We start from the raw sequence: 18,152 nt of genomic DNA, 5'->3' as shown, positions 1-18,152 counted from the left end.
ATCATGGTAAATATTTTATATGAAATATTACTCTCTAAATTACCTTTAAAGTGTAGATTTCAGCAAAACTGTGCTCAAAAATTTTTTATTATAATAGTTGGCATACGATGTCATGTTATATGTTAGTTTCAGGTGCACAGCATAGTGATTTGACAATTCTATACATCATTCAATGCTCATCACGGTAAGTGTAGCCACCATCTGTGACCACACAACATTACTACAATATGGCTGTATTCCCTATGCTATACTTTTCATCTCCATGACTAGTTTATTTTATAACTGGAAGTTTGTACCTCTTAACCCCCTTCACTTATTTCACCCATTCCCTCACTCCCCTGCCCTCTGGCAACCACTTGAGAAAAACAATGTTTTTAATGCGTGGGTTATAGTCAAACACAATTCTAGAAGCCCCAAATTTTGGCTCGTTGGCCAACAAGATTATATCTTCCATACAGAAAAGAGGCACGACAAATGTTTGTTTTCCCTTTTCTCCTTTCCATATACACACTCTCATTAAGGTGGCTTTCAAACTACTAATTGGGAACAAAACCATTAAGACTAGACGAGCACACTTACGGTTAGAATACTCAAGCTGGAAGAGCTTCTACTTCCTGGGTGGAAGAGGAAGATGTCAATCCCCTTTATTTGGTAAGGACTCTCCCAGCCTATCCCTGGCCTTGCAGGCTGCAGGGTGGGGGTTGTTGGGAACAAATGTGGGACGACAAGCTGAAAGGAAATCTGGCTTGGCAAATCACAAAAGCAGCTCAGAGGGATGCTGGTAATTTGCTAAGCATTTCAACCCTGCAGTCTAATGCCATGGATCTTCCTCTGACTGCCCCCAAATTCAAATTGAATTGATATCGGTGGGAAGAGTTACGACAGCTAGAAAGGTTTTATGCCTGACAGGAGAAAATGCTTTGGCCATTATCATACATGTTTGCTGCCCTGGCTCAGAAGGAGAGCATCAGCGAAAGAATTCACGTCTAATAAGCAAAAGACACAGGCATTCCCATCTTTTTTTTTTTTTTTTTTTTTTAAGTAATCTGTACTCCCAACATGGGGCTTGAACTCATGACCCCAAGATCAAGAGCTGCATGCTCCCCTGAGCCAGCCCGGTGCCCCTCATTCTTTCCTCTCTAAATCAAGGAGTTGATTTTTTTGGAAGGGTGGGGTGGGAGAAGAGAAGCATAGCAGTTAGAAACACAAGACAAATTTAAGATCTTATAATTCATGAGATTTTTTTCTAAGGACAATTATTAAAACCCCACATTCAAGCTGAACATGTGCATTATGTTCAACCTTACAAAAGTAATGCAGAAGATGAATCAGTGTGCCTCTTATAATAAAGAATAAAAAAACCGTGTTTTCATTTTCATGAGAATTTCAATTTCTTTGTACAACATGAGGGACTTCTTGGACACTGGGGTAAGAGACGTAGAAGAAATGTCAGCAACCAAGAGCAATAGGGGAAGAAATACTGTACGAAATCCATAATGCCATGGCATCTAGTGTGATGTGATGAACACCTGTTTATAAAGTCAGATGAAAGGGGAACTGAGAACAGAAGGGGACCAACGAGCAGCCAGGCGTGTTCACCAGTTAGGAGGAAAACCATTTCAAGGAAGCGCATGCAGAAATGCTTGGGTGGAGGCTTCTGGCTGAGTGTCTATGACTGTCTGGCTATGGGGTTTTGCACAGTTCTGAGAACTAAACACCGAGCCCCCAAACCTCCTGGGCACAGGTCCCACTCGGAACAGAAAGTGACTGTGCGCATGGCCATTTGCATTTAGAGAAGCGGTGTAACTTCAACTTCAGCTATTAAAATTGGATGTCAGTAGGTCAGAGCCACAGAAAGGTCTAAGAATGCTTCGTCTCTCCATGCCCAGGTGATGCAGTGTAAAGCTGTCTCCAGGAGTTGGGGGAGACAAGAAAAACCCACTGACTCTTAATGCTTAATAGAGCCAATGAAGGCAGGCAACGAGCCAGGCTCTGCATTTACCTTGGCAACTGTACTATTTCTTTCTAGAGTTCTTTTAATTTCGGGGCGAGAGGAAGAAAAGAGAATGATGTGAAACATAATGAAAGTTTTCACATCCTCTCACAAGAAAAAGGAATAAAAGGGAGGAGGACGGGGGGAAAAAAAAAGAAATGAGCATGCATGCCTTAATTAATGCCTGTGGGGAGGTGCAGCAGGAAAAATGTAGTATTATACAGTGGATCTTAACCAGGGGCGACTTTTGTGTCCCCGGGGACATTTGGCAATGACTGGAGACATTTCTGATTGTCACAGCTAAGGGGAAAAACTACTGATATGTACTGAGTCGAGGCAATAATACACAGGACAGCCTCCCACAACAAAGTACCTGACCCAAAATGTCACTAGTGTGGAACATTTCGGAGTTGGGAGAAACCTATACTATGAAGATATGCTTCCCTGAATTTCAAAGGTTTACACAATTGCCTCTTATGCAATTTATGCTTCCCCAAAGCAAGTTCCCACTGCAGGTCATGAGGTACTATATACTCAAACCAAACATTTTTAGGCTCAATTATAATGATTTCAAAAAGAAATGCCTATCAAGTTAAGAAAAAAGTATTACTAATCAATAAAATGCCAGGATCTTTGGAAAAATCTAATGCTTTGGGATCGGTGCCAAGGATTCTGAGAGAGAAGGAAAGGGAGAGAATATGAGAATATTCTTGGCAAGATGAAACATGATTAAGTAATCCAAATTTTTCCAAAACGAATAAAACATGACAATACTCTTGTATTTTCTTAAGTGAAAAGGAAGAAAACTTTGACAAAAACAAACTACAGAAACCAAAACCTATACAGAAATCTACACACAGGCCAGTCACTGAACATAGGCTATCTGAATGTGAAGAAAAGCTGCTTTATTAGCAAACATTAACAAGTCAAATAGAAATGTGAAATTATTAGCCATGTGAGATGTACCGTTATTAAAGTTTTATAATGACCACATTGGAGAATTCCTGTGACAAGGTCCTGAATAAAACAACTTTGGGTTACCTGAGTTACTAAAGTTATATTAGCAAATCCTGTTGACACAACCTTCAGAATATATCTGGAGTCTACGTTTTTACTCCCTCCACTGCTACCACTCTAGTCCAGCCAGGCAGGACCATCTCCTATTTCCCTGCTTCCACCTGTGAGCCCCTGGTTCGATGTATCACCAACAAAGCAATGTACTGCTGTTACCGTGGAAAGTCAGATCACAGTCTTTTCAAAACCCTCCAGGGAATCCTCATTTCTCTCAGAGTAGAAGTCAAAGGCCCTCCCCTCCTTTCCTCTCTAACCTCATCTATCTATCTACTCTCCTCGTGGCTCAGTTCACCCCAGGAACACTGGCCTCCTTGCTGTTCTGCAAATAGGTCTGTTATGCTCCTGCTTTAGTGCCTTTGCACTGGCTGTTCCTTTTACCTGCAACGCTCTTCCTTTGGATATCAGTCAGCCCACCTTCTCTCCTCCTGTGAGTCCTTGCTCAGATGTCGTCTTCTGAATGTGGCCTGCTCTGACCACCCTGCTTAAAATTGCAACCCCTTCTCTAAGCAGTCTCTATCCCTTTGGCCGCTCTGTTTCACCTGTGGTCCCTTTCACCTCCTATCCTACTATATAGTTGACTTATTTACACTCTTAGTTAGGGTTGGTCTCCCTGAACTAGAAAGTCAGCTTGCTCCATGGGGGCAGTGATTCTGTCTGTTTTGTTCGTTGACAGAGCTCTGGTTCTTAAAATAGTGCCCCCCACACAGGAAGCACTCGATGCATAGTTTTGGATGAATGTCTCAAGAAAAATTTACCCAAATTCAAAATTACTGATTAGCTAAATGTGAGTATTCCATTTACCCATACAAAACGTATAGATTTCAGGCACTGAAATATAACGAATGTCAACATTAATGTGTGCTCTGTGTTGAGTCCACTTGCCAACTGGGTGATGGTACTTTGTGAGGATGTTTCTTCTTACCTGCGGTTTGAGAATTACTTCTATCTTCCCTTCCTCAACACATTTCTGGGTGTTTCCTCAAAATTATTTGGTATGTGCCTTAGGGATAATAAACTAATAAAATCCAATGCAAAACTAATTTTTTTTTTAAGATTTTATTTATTTGAGAGAGAGAGAATGAGAGACAGAGAGCACGAGAGGGAAGAGGGTCAGAGGGAGAAGCAGACCCCCTGCCGAGCAGGGAGCCCAATGCGGGACTCAATCCCGGGACTCCAGGATCATGACCTGAGCCGAAGGCAGTTGCTTAACCAACTGAGCCACCTAGGTGCCCCCAGTGCAAAACTAATTTTGAGCCTTTCCTTGAAATGCCCTCTTGTCTTCATGTAACTTCCCCATGACTCAAGACCAGGCTCAAACATGACCTCCACGAAGTTTCTCCAGCTTGGTCTTTTTTTTTTTTAAGATTTTTTATTTATTTATCTGAGAGAGAGAATGGGAGACAGAGAGCATGAGAGGGGGAGGATCAGAAGGAGAAGCAGACTCCCCGCTGAGCGGGGAGTCCGATGCGGGACTCGATCCCGGGACTCCAGGATCATGACCTGAGCCGAAGGCAGTTGCTTAACCAACTGAGCCACCCAGGCGCCCTCCGGCTCGGTCTGTTAATGCTATTTCCCACCCTTTACCTTGGACAAGAATTATTTGTTTTGCTTGTCTGTAAAGATGGCCACAGACAAGTTCTTATCCTTGTGCACATACGTCACACACACCTCCAACCAGAAGGCACAATCTATTTTTCCTCCTCTTGAATCCAGGCTAGTCTTGTAACCTGTTGACTAACATAATGCAGAGAACATGACAGTGTCAACTTCTGGCCTAGGTGTCAAGAGGCCTGGCACCTTCCACCTTTGCTTGTTTGGAGCCCTGAGACACCGTCTTGCTGGAGAGGCAGCCCCACGAAGACAGAGAGGGAAGGAGGAGGGAGGGAGGAATACCCTGAATGAGAGACTACAGAGAGGGCCCAGCAAGCTCCTAGCTGTTCTGGTCACTTCAGCAGACATGCCACAAGAGGGAAGCCTATGTGGGTACTAGCCATGCTGCCTCAGCCCACAGTCTGTCAAACAGAATCAAGCAGTCCTCATCAAGCTTTGCCTAAAACTACAGAATTGTGAGCAAATAAACGGCAGTTGCTGTTTGGAGTCACCAAGTTTAGTTGTGTGTTGATCCGCAGCCGTCGGTAACAGATACACTGCCTCATCCCCCTACTGAGACCATCATAATACCTGTAGGGCTCCAAGCACAGTATTCTGCATGAAGTAGGCACTCGAATATTTGTTGAATAAATCAATCAGAAGGTAAATGAGAAGCTGAAGCACGACATTCAAATATAACTACTTTGGGATTTTACTTGGTTTGGGATTATCATATCAAATACCATGACTAATCAAAAGCTGACTGTATTATTGAAAGTATTACAGTACAGTATGTTGTCAATCGTTATGTACTATATGATGTTGACATAATTACTCTTAAAGAACAGAATTCAAAATAAAATTGCCTCTTGAGCAAAAGCGTTTCTAACGCAGTGCTATTATATGAATTAAGAATCTGTTTATACATTTTAAGTTTTCAAAGTGTCATTTTTATCACCTATTTTATAACATACACAAGGAGATATACTTTACTCTTTATATATGCATTTTCTTATATAATTTAAATGCAGAAGAGTAACACAGCCTGCTACTACCACTGACAATTTCCCTTTAATTTTTTTTACACTTCTTATTCTCTTTGTTTGCATTACTGAAAAATACTTTTAGAAAAAAGTGTTAATGTACCCAATGGGTTGTTCAGTGCTGAGTACTGATAATAATAATCTCCTTTTCCTATCACATTTGAAAAGAGTAAGATATTTTACAACTAATGTGTACTGTGTACACTTCTCCAATGATTTTTTTCATTTGCTATGGTAACATTCCACTAGACTGTTTTGGAATTGCTCATGCTTTATCTCAGTTTATAACCACAAGAATTTTAGTTAAAATTTCCCAAACGTTTTAGACAATTTAACTAAACTCTACTTCATTTTCTTAACCATTAAAATACAATGAAGAAGCCAGGCCTCTGCTAATATGTTTTGAGGGAAGGAGAGCCCCATGTCTGTAGATGCTGTGTGTTAGAGAGAGGCCAGTAACAAAATACCAGAGAGAAAGTGGACAATAGGGCTAGAGAGACCTCAGGGGCTCTTAGCGATTCAGGGTCTTGGAAGGGGCTGGGCATCAGGAGGAAGGCCCAGTGGTTCTTTCTGGCCTGCCTCCATGTTCTGCCTGACACCATTATGAGCCAGGGACTGACAGTTCTCATGAACTTGATACTGGGAGCAAATAGGCAGAAAGACTGAATAATGGTAATACATACATTCCTAAGGGTGCAAAACTGTATTACATTTTTAATTATGATTTCAGACTATGTTAAAAAACTATGTGCAAAACAATGGTGACTATTCTGTATTGCAACACTACGAAAATATAAGCATATGATGAACTTTTACTATATAAACCAAATAACCAATATAAACCAACCCCCTCCCACAATTAACCTAGGATATTGTTTGGTTCTTCCTATTTGTTGGATTTTTTCATCTCTCTTACACACATAATGGCAAAAGAGGAATAACAGAATTTCAGAATACATGTACATTTTAATAAGAATAAGGAAACTGAAATGATGAAAGTGTTCCTGTTGAGTATGACTCTTCATATATAAAGTAGTTAAATAAATGTTTATTTGTAAGTAAAGTTAACCTTAAGATGCTCTCTATAAGAACATTAAAGAAACACTTCTGATCATTATCAGTGTCATCAGTTTCTCTTCATAAACATTAAAGTTAGTGATAAAAATGACTTACCTTCACATCCCTGTGAATTATGTTATTATCATGACAATAGCGTAGAGCTTCCAGTATCTGTCTCATGTAATGACTGTGGAAAAACAAAAGAAATCTAAAACTGTAATAAAAATTTTTTATTTTTAAAACTTTATATACAGTGGCCCTAGTTTGTAACTCCCACCTTCATATTCATTGCCCATGGACACTTTTCATTTGAGTAGACAAGACTGGTGGATGGTGAGGCTTAATAATGAAAAAGTTGGCAGACCCATGAGTTTATAAGCTTCATGAAGAAATAATGTGTTCTATATTTTCTAAGATAACCAAGTCAAAAGAATTTCATACAGTTCATAAGTAAAATAGCTCCGAAAATGAAAAATTAAAGCTGAAAACATGGGGCGGGGGGGATGCAAGTCTCCGACCCTCGGTTAATTGTACTTAGTTACAGCAGATTGCTATTAAGTGAATAGTGCTCAGAGGGACACCATGGATTCTGACTAAAGGGGTGGGAGTCTTTTATCTGCCTGCAGAGGCTGGTTCTCTGCCTTATTTCCATTTAGCTTTGAGGACAAACAAGAGGAAAGAACCTCTTTATGTGTACAATTTCTTTTTGCGACGTAATCAAGTTTTAGCTGGGGCATCTTTCAACAAAGCAGAGTTGTTCTGGGCTGAAATCCTAGGAAGTTGGACTCATCACGTGGCCAGCAGGGGTCTGCAGAGGCTCCCCGCCTAGGTCCAGGTGAAAAACACAGGAGGAGTCAGCATTTTGAAGAACGGTCCTTAAAAAGTGCTAACAGGGTCAACTAGCAACAGGGTGTGACCAGAGTAAGACGTGTATTCAGTATTACTTCAGAGCTTACTTTAATTTCCCTCTGTCCGTTAATTCTAAAGTTCTTCTTCCTCTAATTCTATTTCTCTCTGTTGAGTGTCTTCTTATCCTCTCTTCCTCTGTATTTTATTCCCTTCATATCTTTCTCTTTTTCCTATTATGCCCCGTCCTTTTTCATTTTCCCCTTTTCCTTCCCAACCAGCCATGACATAGAAATGCAACATTATTTATTGTATAGTATTTATTGAATTTTATCTTTCTAGATCTTCTATTCCTTACACTTTAAATAAAAACAAAATAATTTACCAGTACTTGCAAATGCCCCTGTGTGTATCCTTAGGATTCAAAAAAAAAAAAAAAAAATTCCCCACTCCTGCTATACAACTAAGAGGCATTTCCATCAAGTTCCCTCTTGGGTACGCTACTATCAAAACTCACATGAATGTCCCTCTCCTTGGCATGTGCATTACTTCATGTACTACAATTGATCAGAAGGTTCCATTTCTTAAATGAAAGGTAGGAAAAAAAAAAACAAACCAACCAACTAACCCCGTATGTTGTTCCTATACTTATCATTGTCTCCCCACACCTGGGCTCTAAAGCAGAGAACTTGGCTCATGCTGTCCTTAGTCGTCATGTCAATTTTTTCTCACTTTGCAAACGCACACAAAAGGGGCTGCGGTCATATACTCTTTGCCTTGGCCTGTGCAGCCTATAATCAAGTTTCTGTTTAAGTTAGGGGTTCTTAACTTGGCCCTTTCCTGGCTCAAATCAGGCTTTGAAGGCTATGTGGCCCCCTGAAATGGCAGAGACAAATGTGAAAGTGCTTTGTAAACTCTAAACCATGCTACAAAGGGTAAGTCATTATTATTATTATTGTTTAGTCAAAGGTTTAGGAACAGCCTATTTGTGCATCTAGATATGAACATGAGAATAGTGGGTAAGTTTAAATTAGGTAACATGAGCATAGCTTATACCTACAGTATGGACTACTTTGGATACATAGTACTAAGACAGCCACTTATATGTCTTTAGCCTGAAGAAAAGTCCTATCTCAAAGCCTCATTAAGAAAAAAAACTTCAATGAATGAGCATTTTTAATCTAATTATCAGAGTACTCAATTATTTGACCCAAATATATATACATACCAGAATCTCTCGAGTGTGTCAGGTGAGGATATAATTTTTTTCTCCCCAGATATTATAGATTTAAAGTGATCTTTCTCCACCTTCCCAGTCATGACTCTGGGAGGCTGTGCCTGGGAATAGTGTGCAAGCAGAATAAAGAGAGAAGCAAAAATCCACCCACACTGCCTAGAATTGCTGCTTAAACTTTAATTAGAAAGCTTCATTTTCATGAATCATCATGGTGGCCTATACTTTCAGAGAAACTTTGCAATATATAAGTTTGTCTCTATCTCCTTTAAGGATCAGGGAATGAGGACGACTCAGTGGAAGGAAAGAACTGAGGCCTGAAATCCATTCACTTCCTATGGAAGCCTGCATTTCTGGGGTGGTGGAAGAAAAGAGGGGAGGAGACTCTAGGTAAAGAAATTAACACTCTTGCTAGGCAGAAGAGACCTTGTCCCTGAAATGTTCTTAAGAGATGTCCCGGGCTAAGGATTACCTATGGTAAATAGAATCTAGGATCTTTGAGGTATGGCTGGCTTCCTGGAGTAGGTCATGGAAGCTATACGACTCCTTGAGGCATACAATGGAGACGTCTTACAACTGCAATGCTCCCCTCTGTGTGTGGGATCCCACAAACCTCATGTAGAGACCTCATGTACTCTGGGCCACAGGAGCATTTCTGATGTGGGAAGCTGCTTGATAACCCAGACCTCTCTGTTCCAGCTGAGCCTTTTGATTGCCTGTATCCTTGTAATTATTTAGTAAAGCCTGGTATAGGTAAGAAGATCGCTCTGATTTGTAACTGTCTGATTTGATAATCTGATTCTGTATGTTAGCACACTCCACAACTCATCGCCCCTGAAAGAACAGAGGTAATCACTAATTGGGTTGTAAGGACTGTATGCAGTTTTATTTTATGCCATGCTTTGCTGCTTCTCTTGAAGCTCAGCCAGTTGGAGAAAAACATTATCAATTTGATTACTTGGTGCCTCGGAGTCTTCTTGCAGTTGGTCTCACTAGAATACTGATGCAAGCTAAATTTCCCAACGATGAATCACAGAATCAGAGGAGGAGGGGGGCAGGTTGGAAGTCATCTGGTTGAATGCTCTACAGCCCAAGGAAGGCTCTACATGCCCTTGTTGTATGGTCACTGATCCTCTGCAAAAGGGCACATACCTAATACTACTTTCTGAGGATGCCCCTCCCTGCCTTTTGTCATTTTTTAGGAAGGGCCTTTAATAAATTGTGCCAAATTTCTCTCTTTGCAGTGTCACCGACTGGTCCCGAGGCTACGCTTTACTGGACCATTCCGGAAAGCTCCTTTCGTTTCACTGTATGGCATCACCTCTACATGTGACTATTCTCCCTATCCTGATGCCCAGGCCAGTGGCACAGACAGGCTCAAAGTTGAGGAAAAGCCATACAGACAAGTGGGGAACAGAGTAAAAGTGGTAGTGCTTTCACATCAACCCCGACAGCACATGCACCAAGTACCCAAGCGTTACTGTGGTTCAAACGGAAAAAAGTCCTCTTCCTTCCTCAAGCTTCACTGTTCTATAAAAATCAACATTCGGAATTTTTAGTTTTCCCTATTTGATGATGATGTTGTTGAAAGAGATCAATGTGGGAAAGTTCAAAAGGCAGGTAGCCTCAAATTCTTGAAGACGTAAATATGAACAAAAATGCACAAGGGTCTGAGAGTTTAATTTAGTTGGATAAAGTGGTTTACCGCTGTATCATAAGAAAAATCAAGACAGCATTGACTATTTTGGTATTGAAGAATGCTTTTAAATTCTGAAGCACAATACAGAATAAAAATTTTAAATTGTGATACAAATTCAAAACTAATAGAAAAATGGGATTAAAAAAAAAAAAACCCCACTAGAGTTGCAGGTTTGAATCCTTCAACATATTATGGTTGGTGACTGAGGAGACCCCATGTATTAAAAAGGCAACCCACTGAAGTGGGTATTTATGATATGATTGAATACCACCAAAGCAGAAAGCTATATTGCTCTAAATCTATAAGCAAGTGGCCTGTGCATGGCTCCTGTGATTTTTCAACTTTACTCCTTATTTTGAGCCATTAGTTCCTTACAACAACTTGACTTAGAACAATGGCCACCATTTGCTTAGGAATCACACACTGGCCTGAAGCAAATATATTTAGCAGGAAAACTGTGCTTCTACTGTTCTGTGCATTTCGTCAGATTAATTGGCCACATAACAGTTTGCTATCACTAAAAGGCAAATGAAGAACTAATAAGACACATCTGCCCAAAATAAAGATCGAACACACAAAAAAACCCCCCAAATTTGATTCTTCATAGTTCTTGAGCTATCAAATTCCTCTTTGAACAAAAGTCATCAGAAATGGGAAAGACAGCAGTACTATGTTAAGCTGTAAACCCGTATTAATAGATAAATGCATTGTTTCATATTTTGCATTTCCAGTCGCTACTTCGGTTCCACTAATGCACACTAAAACAGACATGGCTCCTTGTAGGAAAGAGTGGCAGTATGTTCATCATGAGTTCAAAAAAGCAAGTCACTTCATGTCATTTGTCATTTCCTTCTTTTATTTCCACCTTGACCTCTGCGGAGTCCATACGAATGACATACCTGGCTACAGCTTCACTGTATACAAAACCAGCATCAGCTCGCTTTACGATTTCAAAACACAGATCTGCTCCATCCATACTGTGGAGAAATGTGAAAAAGAATGTAAGAGGAAATTCCAGGAAGAAAACACTGAAAATGAATACATTGCAATGAAGTTATTAGTTGGCTTACAGCTAATGATTCTAATAAGTTATTTAAATCTCCTTTCTTTCAACGAAAAATAGACAAATTATAAAGGATGTTATAACCATATGAACACCGAAAATCTACATGGAAAGAAATACAAAGAACAAGCAAATGGTAGCATCAAATAAAGTAAGGTGTAGAAAATTGACCATAAATTTCCTTTAAGTTATCGCAACAAAAAGTCTCAGAAAAGGGCAATGCTGGGGGTTGTGAGCATATTTTTGAGTCAAGTTCCAAAATTATCGGTACCTAGTCATGTCGTGTAATATTTTAAGAATCCAACAAGGATTCTAAAATATTTCACTATACTTATCACCACTAAAGGGAATTCAGGCTGTATACTGTAGAGGGAAAAAAAGTAGCTAAATCATAATTTATTTTTGCTTACACTTCAATTACCAAAGTCAATTGCTACAAACATATTCTAACACACTGATGTGTTGGTGACGGAATGGTACTATCTTGCCCCAAACTTAAAAATGGTCTTCTCTATTTCTCAGATCAGTACGGCCTCTTGTTGTGTTGGCCACACCTTGCCTCTTCCACCTATCCTATCTAGTGGCTCTTCAAGGATACCTCACTCTCTATGCAGGCTAGACTTATTACTATTCCCTGAACATACCGTTTCCTTTTATGTCACATGCTTCTGCATATATTGCTCTTCATATTCAAAACCTACCTTAATCCAAGGTCCCATTCCAATCCCACCCTTCCCAGAAAGCCCCCTCAGTGGATTACCAGCCACATTAAGGCTTTCATTTTCTTAAATTCTATAACAACCCTATATGCCCATATCATAGTATTTGGCACTTACACACGTTTAGCATTTACATACATATATATGAAACTTTGCCAGATTATATCTATTAATGAAATTATTTAAATATTAATAGTTAGCCAACATCTTCATAATGCTTTCAGGCTTATGAAATGTTTTCAAATCCAGTATTTCATTCATTCACTTATTCAGGAGCTCACACTGCAGTATACCTGCTATAGGTATTACCCTGAAAAGATAGAGACTTCTAGAAGGAAAAGTAGAGAAACTATTCATTACTATTACTAATAATTACTAATTAGGCATTAGTAATAAATAATCACTACTAGTATTATTCACCAAGCATCATGGGAAACACTCCTTGTTATATCTCCATTCTTACAGTCACCCCACAACATCAGCATCCTTCTCATTCTCAAATAATTTGTCTAAGTAGACAAGTATGTGACAGGGACAGGATTCAAATCTGTATCTATATTCAATGCTCTTCCCATTATCCATAGCTACACCTGCTGGGTGTGCAAGGAGCAAATGCACATATTCAAGCTCAACAGTTCAATAATAGTGTAGAGCCCTAAAGAAAGAGTATGTTTTATACTTTCAAAATACTCTCACCCGATACCCAGCAGAAGACTGAGCACACAGTAAATATTAATAGATAACTGACTATATTATTTAAAACTTGGTGTGGTTTTAGATAAATGAAAATACTGTCACGTTTATACAAGGCTTTACAACATCTGCCTGGTTTCCAATTCACAGCTAATGAACATTTTCCAATGTCAAATAAGATTCTTCTGCATAAAATGATCTTCGTCTACTCTGAAGAATGGTGGTGACCATTTTCCACCATCAGAAATAAAGCCTGAATGAACACGGTCACACATCTTGTGAACAATCCTGATCACCTGTGAGAGTAAAAGTCCTATAAGTGGAGTTGTACTTGTCCTATAGGTCAAGGGGCACATACAATAACACTTCTGATACACTCCTGGCGAAAAGTTAACATAGTATTCCTGCCCCCACTAATTGTGGAAGTGTCCTTTCCTCTCCACCTCACCTCCACTATTCCTTTTGAATCTTTGCCAATCAGATAGGAGGGGAAAAAAGTCACAATTGCTTTAATTTGCATTTCCTTGATTACTAGAGGGTGAATACTTTTCATTTCTTTGTACTGGGGGGAGGAAAAAAAATCCTATTTTTAAAGCAGGCTGCAGTGTAAGCCGGTTGCTTGCTATAGGAGCACTAAAAGACCCCTGACAGTGATGGAATTATAGTTTTTGCTTAGGCGGTTTCCTTTTTAATTGTGAAATGTGAGGATGAGCACTGTTCAGCTCAGATGAGAGAAGAGTTAGGCAAAGGAGAGGTGACTTGCTTGCATCGCCAAGCAGTAAGAGTCTGGGAGCCCTCCTGAGAGCTGGAGGAAGATTTTTTCGAGGGACCTGTAAGAGGGGAAAAAAGGAGTCTTAGGGGTAGAAGGTAGTCAAGTAGTGAGAGGCCAATGCCTAAAGGAGGAACCAGTCAGTGAGAAACAACTGGAAATTACTTACTGCCCTGTAATATAATTACCAGCATGGATCAGCCCATTTTTTTCCCTGGTCATTCTCTGAAATACTGCTATTTGAAATGATAGTATCTACACATGCCCAGACACACGCAGTTTCAGGTTTCTACTCTTTCTCACTGACCCATCTATTCTTGTATCCAGTACCATACCATTTTTTTTTACTGTAATGTTTTTTAATTTTTTTTAGGTGAGCTCCACGCCCAACACGGGGCTTGAACATATGACCCTGAGATCAAGAGTCGCATGTTCTACTGACTGAGCCAGCCAGGAGCCCCTGTAATAGTGTATTTTAATATTTGGAAAAATAAGCCATTTCACTATTATTCTTCGTCAATATTTTCTTATGAATTTTTTCTCCCTGCTGAACTTTAAAATTAGTCTGTCAAATGCTAAACATTTTTAATATTTTGGTGGAGACAGTATTATATTTACATATTAACTTCTAAAAATTAACATTTTTCTCATATTCTCACCTATGAACATGATATGCTCTCTATTTCCTTTCATGTCTCTAAGTTGCAGTTTTAAGGTTTTCTTCATACTGGCTCCAAATATTGATTACTGGGGTTTTTCCCCAGGACACTTTTAGTTGCTCTTATAAATGGGATCTTTTTGGCCACTGTACGTTTTTTAATACAATGGTTCAAAACCAGGGTACCAAACAAAATCACCTGTGTAACTTTTTAAAATATGCAGGCATGTTCTTTGAGGAGCTAGTCTGAAAGTCAGCCATCACTGTGAAAGAAATCTTCTATTAAGCTGTTTGATTAGTTATTTCTATCACTGATATTAAAGAGGCAATTCATCAGTTTTAAATTTTATGAGATACAGAGAAACTAAAAATACTATTTACACACATTTTACTCATCATTGAAATTTAAAATATATTCATAATATAATCCAGATATAACAACTTTGAACAAAAAGTTTGATGCCACAAACCTTTGAAAATTTTTATTTGATAATTCTTCTAATAACAAGTGTAAGGCTTCTTTTATTGCTTTTCTCTTTCCTTCCCATCTTAAGGTGTTTTAAGCCTTGGGCTGCAAAGCTTCAAAGAGTGTGTTCTAAATCTCCTTGCTTGGTTATATTCCAAGGGAGTAAAATAAGAGGGAGAAGAAACCCTGCTTTAGAAGGGTATGGGGAATGCTTCTATCCTATATGTAGAGAGGTTTACTCTGACTTGTAAAAAGTGGTGGGATCATGAATGATCTTAGCTGTCCCTTCCTTTCGTCTGTCTGAATTTTAAAAATTTTACAATAAACATGCATTACTTAAATAATTAAAAAAATATCCAAACAAATATGCCCAATAAAATAGATCACAGGTCTAGGGGCACAATGTATGGCTGGTCGTATGTGGAAGGGATCAGAATATGCCACCCCAAAATATGCCACTTTGGCATAGGATGATTTTGAGCTGAAGGGAATCGAAAAACAGCAGGAACAGGAACAACAGGAAGAACTCTCTCCTCTCCTCCACTCTGCCTAAAAACAGGGTTTAAATGTCCCTTTGTAAAGGTGTTCCCCTCTCATGTACTAGGAAGACAACTACTCTGATCTGTACAACAAATTTTACTAAACAACTCTTATTTATCATACATTTCTTAGTCGCCTTCCCACAACTTACCTCCAACCTGAGACACGCAAACTCCCCCCTCTTCCCTTGTCTAGTCTCTTCATACTTTATTACTCTTTGTTAAAATGGTATATAAGTGTCTGGGTCTAACTACCTTTTTGTGGTTTTCACTTTTTTTAAATTTTATTTTAATTCTCTTCACATTTTTTTTATTCTTATGTTAATCCCCATATATTACATTGTTAGTTTTAGATGTAGCGTTCCATGATTCATTGTTTGTGCATAACACCCAGTGCTCCATGCAGAACGTGCCCTCCTCAATACCCATCACCAGGCTAACCCATCCTCCCATCCCCCTTCCCTCTAGAACCCTCAGTTTGTTTTTCAGAGTCCGTCGTCTCTCATGGTTCGTCTACCCCTCCGATTTCCCCCCCTTCATTCTTCCCCTCCTGCTACCTTTTTTTTTTTTCTTAACATATATTGCATTATTTGTTTCAGAGGTACAGATCTGAGATTCAACAGTCTTGCACAGTTCACAGCGCTCACCAGAGCACATGCCCTCCCCAGTGTCTATCACCCAGTCACCCCATCCCTCCCACCCCACCCCCCACTCCAGCAACCCTCAGTTTGTTTCCTGCAATTAAGAATTCCTCATATCAGTGAGGTCATATGATACATGTCTTTCTCTGTTTGACTTATTTCGCTCAACATAATACCCTCCAGTTCCATCCACGTCGTTGCAAATGGCAAGATCTCATTCCTTTTGATGGCTGCATAATATTCCATTGTATATATATACCACCTCTTCTTTATCCATTCATCTGTCGATGGACATCTTGGCTCTTTCCACAGTTTGGCTATTGTGGACATTGCTGCTATAAACATCGGGGTGCACGTACCCTTTCGGATCCCTACTTTTGTATCTTTGGGGTAAATACCCAGTAGTGCAATTGCTGAATCATATGGTAGCTCTATTTTCAACTTTTTGAGGAACCTCCATACTGTTTTCCAGAGTGGCTGCACCAGCTTGCATTCCCACCAACAGTGTAGGAGGGTTCCCCTTTCTCCGCATCCCCGCCAACATCTGTCGTTTCCTGACTTGTTAATTTTAGCCATTCTGACTGGTGTGAGGTGGTATCTCATTGAGGTTTTGATTTGGATTTCCCTGATGCCGAGCGATATTGAGCACTTTTTCATGTGTCTGTTGGCCATTTGGATGTCTTCTTTGGAAAAATGTCTGTTCATGTCTTCTGCCCATTTCTTGATTGGATTCTTTGTTCTTTGGGTGTTGAGTTTGATGAGTTCTTTATAGATTTTGGATACTAGCCCTTTATCTGATATGTCATTTGCAAATATCTTCTCCCATTCTGTCGGTTGTCTTTTGGTTTTGTTGACTGTTTCCTTTGCTTTGCAAAAGCTTTTTATCTTGATGAAGTCCCAATAGTTCATTTTTGCCCTTGCTTCCCTTGCCTTTGGCGATGTTTCTAGGAAGAAGTTGCTTCGGCGGAGGTCAAAGAGGTTGCCGCCTGTGTTCTCCTTTAGGATTTTGATGGACTCCTGTCTCACATTGAGGTCTTTCAACCATTTGGAGTCTATTTTTGTGTGTGGTGTAAGGAAATGGTCCAGTTTCATTCTTCTGCATGTGGCTATCCAATTTTCCCAACACCATTTGTTGAAGAGACTGTCTTTTTTCCATTGGACATTCTTTCCTGCTTTGTCAAAGATGAGTTGACCATAGAGTTGAGGGTCCATTTCTGGGCTCTCTCTTCTGTTCCACTGATCTATGTGTCTGTTTTTGTGCCAGTACCATACTGTCTTGATGGTGACAGCTTTGTAATAGAGCTGGAAGTCCGGAATTGTGATGCCGCCAGCTTTGCTTTTCTTTTTCAACATTCCTCTGGCTATTCGGGGTCTTTTCTGGTTCCATACAAATTTTAGGATTATTTGTTCCATTTCTTTGAAAAAAGTGGACGGTATTTTGATGGGGATTGCACTGAATGTGTAGATTGCTCTAGGCAGCATTGACATCTTCACAATATTTGTTCTTCCAATCCATGAGCATGGAACGTTTTTCCATTTCTTTGTGTCTTCCTCAATTTGCTTCATGAGTATTATAGTTTTCTGAGTACAGATCCTTTGCCTCTTTGGTTAGATTGATTCCTAGGTATCTTATGGTTTTGGGTGCAATTGTAAATGGGATCGACTCCTTAATTTCTCTTTCTTCTGTCTTGTTGTTGGTGTATAGGAATGCCACTGACTTCTGTACATTGATTTTATATCCTGCCACTTTACTGAATTCCTGTATGAGTTCTAGCAGTTTTGGGGTGGAGTCTTTTGGGTTTTCCACATAAAGTATCATATCATCTGCAAAGAGTGAGAGTTTGACTTCTTCTTTGCTGATTTGGATGCCTTTTATTTCTTTTTGTTGTCTGATTGCTGTGGCTAGGACTTCCAATATTATGTTGAATAGCAGTGGTGATAGTGGACATCCCTGCCGCATTCCTGACCTTAGGGGGAAAGCTCTCAGTTTTTCCCCATTGAGAATGATATTCACTGTAGGTTTTTCATAGATGGCTTTTATGATATTGAGGTATGTACCCTCTATG

The 18,152-nt window shown here is 39.6% G+C and overlaps 1 protein-coding gene across 4 annotated transcripts in view; it reads right to left on the bottom strand.

The window, feature by feature from the left end:
- The window catches only part of CASK (calcium/calmodulin dependent serine protein kinase), a 362,770-nt gene that overhangs the window by 181,158 nt on the left and 163,460 nt on the right, over window positions 1-18,152 (bottom strand). For all 4 annotated transcript variants that reach the window (XM_044911949.1, XM_044911950.1, XM_044911952.1 and 1 more), the window contains exons 4-5: window positions 11,438-11,515; window positions 6,874-6,946 (exon numbers count right to left, since the gene is read on the bottom strand). In XM_044911949.1, the coding sequence (XP_044767884.1) occupies window positions 6,874-6,946; window positions 11,438-11,515 (151 nt within the window). The remainder of the gene's footprint in view (window positions 1-6,873; window positions 6,947-11,437; window positions 11,516-18,152) is intronic.

The sequence above is a fragment of the Neomonachus schauinslandi genome, chromosome X (assembly GCF_002201575.2).
Source record: "Neomonachus schauinslandi chromosome X, ASM220157v2, whole genome shotgun sequence".
NCBI lineage: Eukaryota > Metazoa > Chordata > Mammalia > Carnivora > Phocidae > Neomonachus > Neomonachus schauinslandi.
This window is presented reverse-complemented; position numbering and strand designations above follow the sequence as displayed.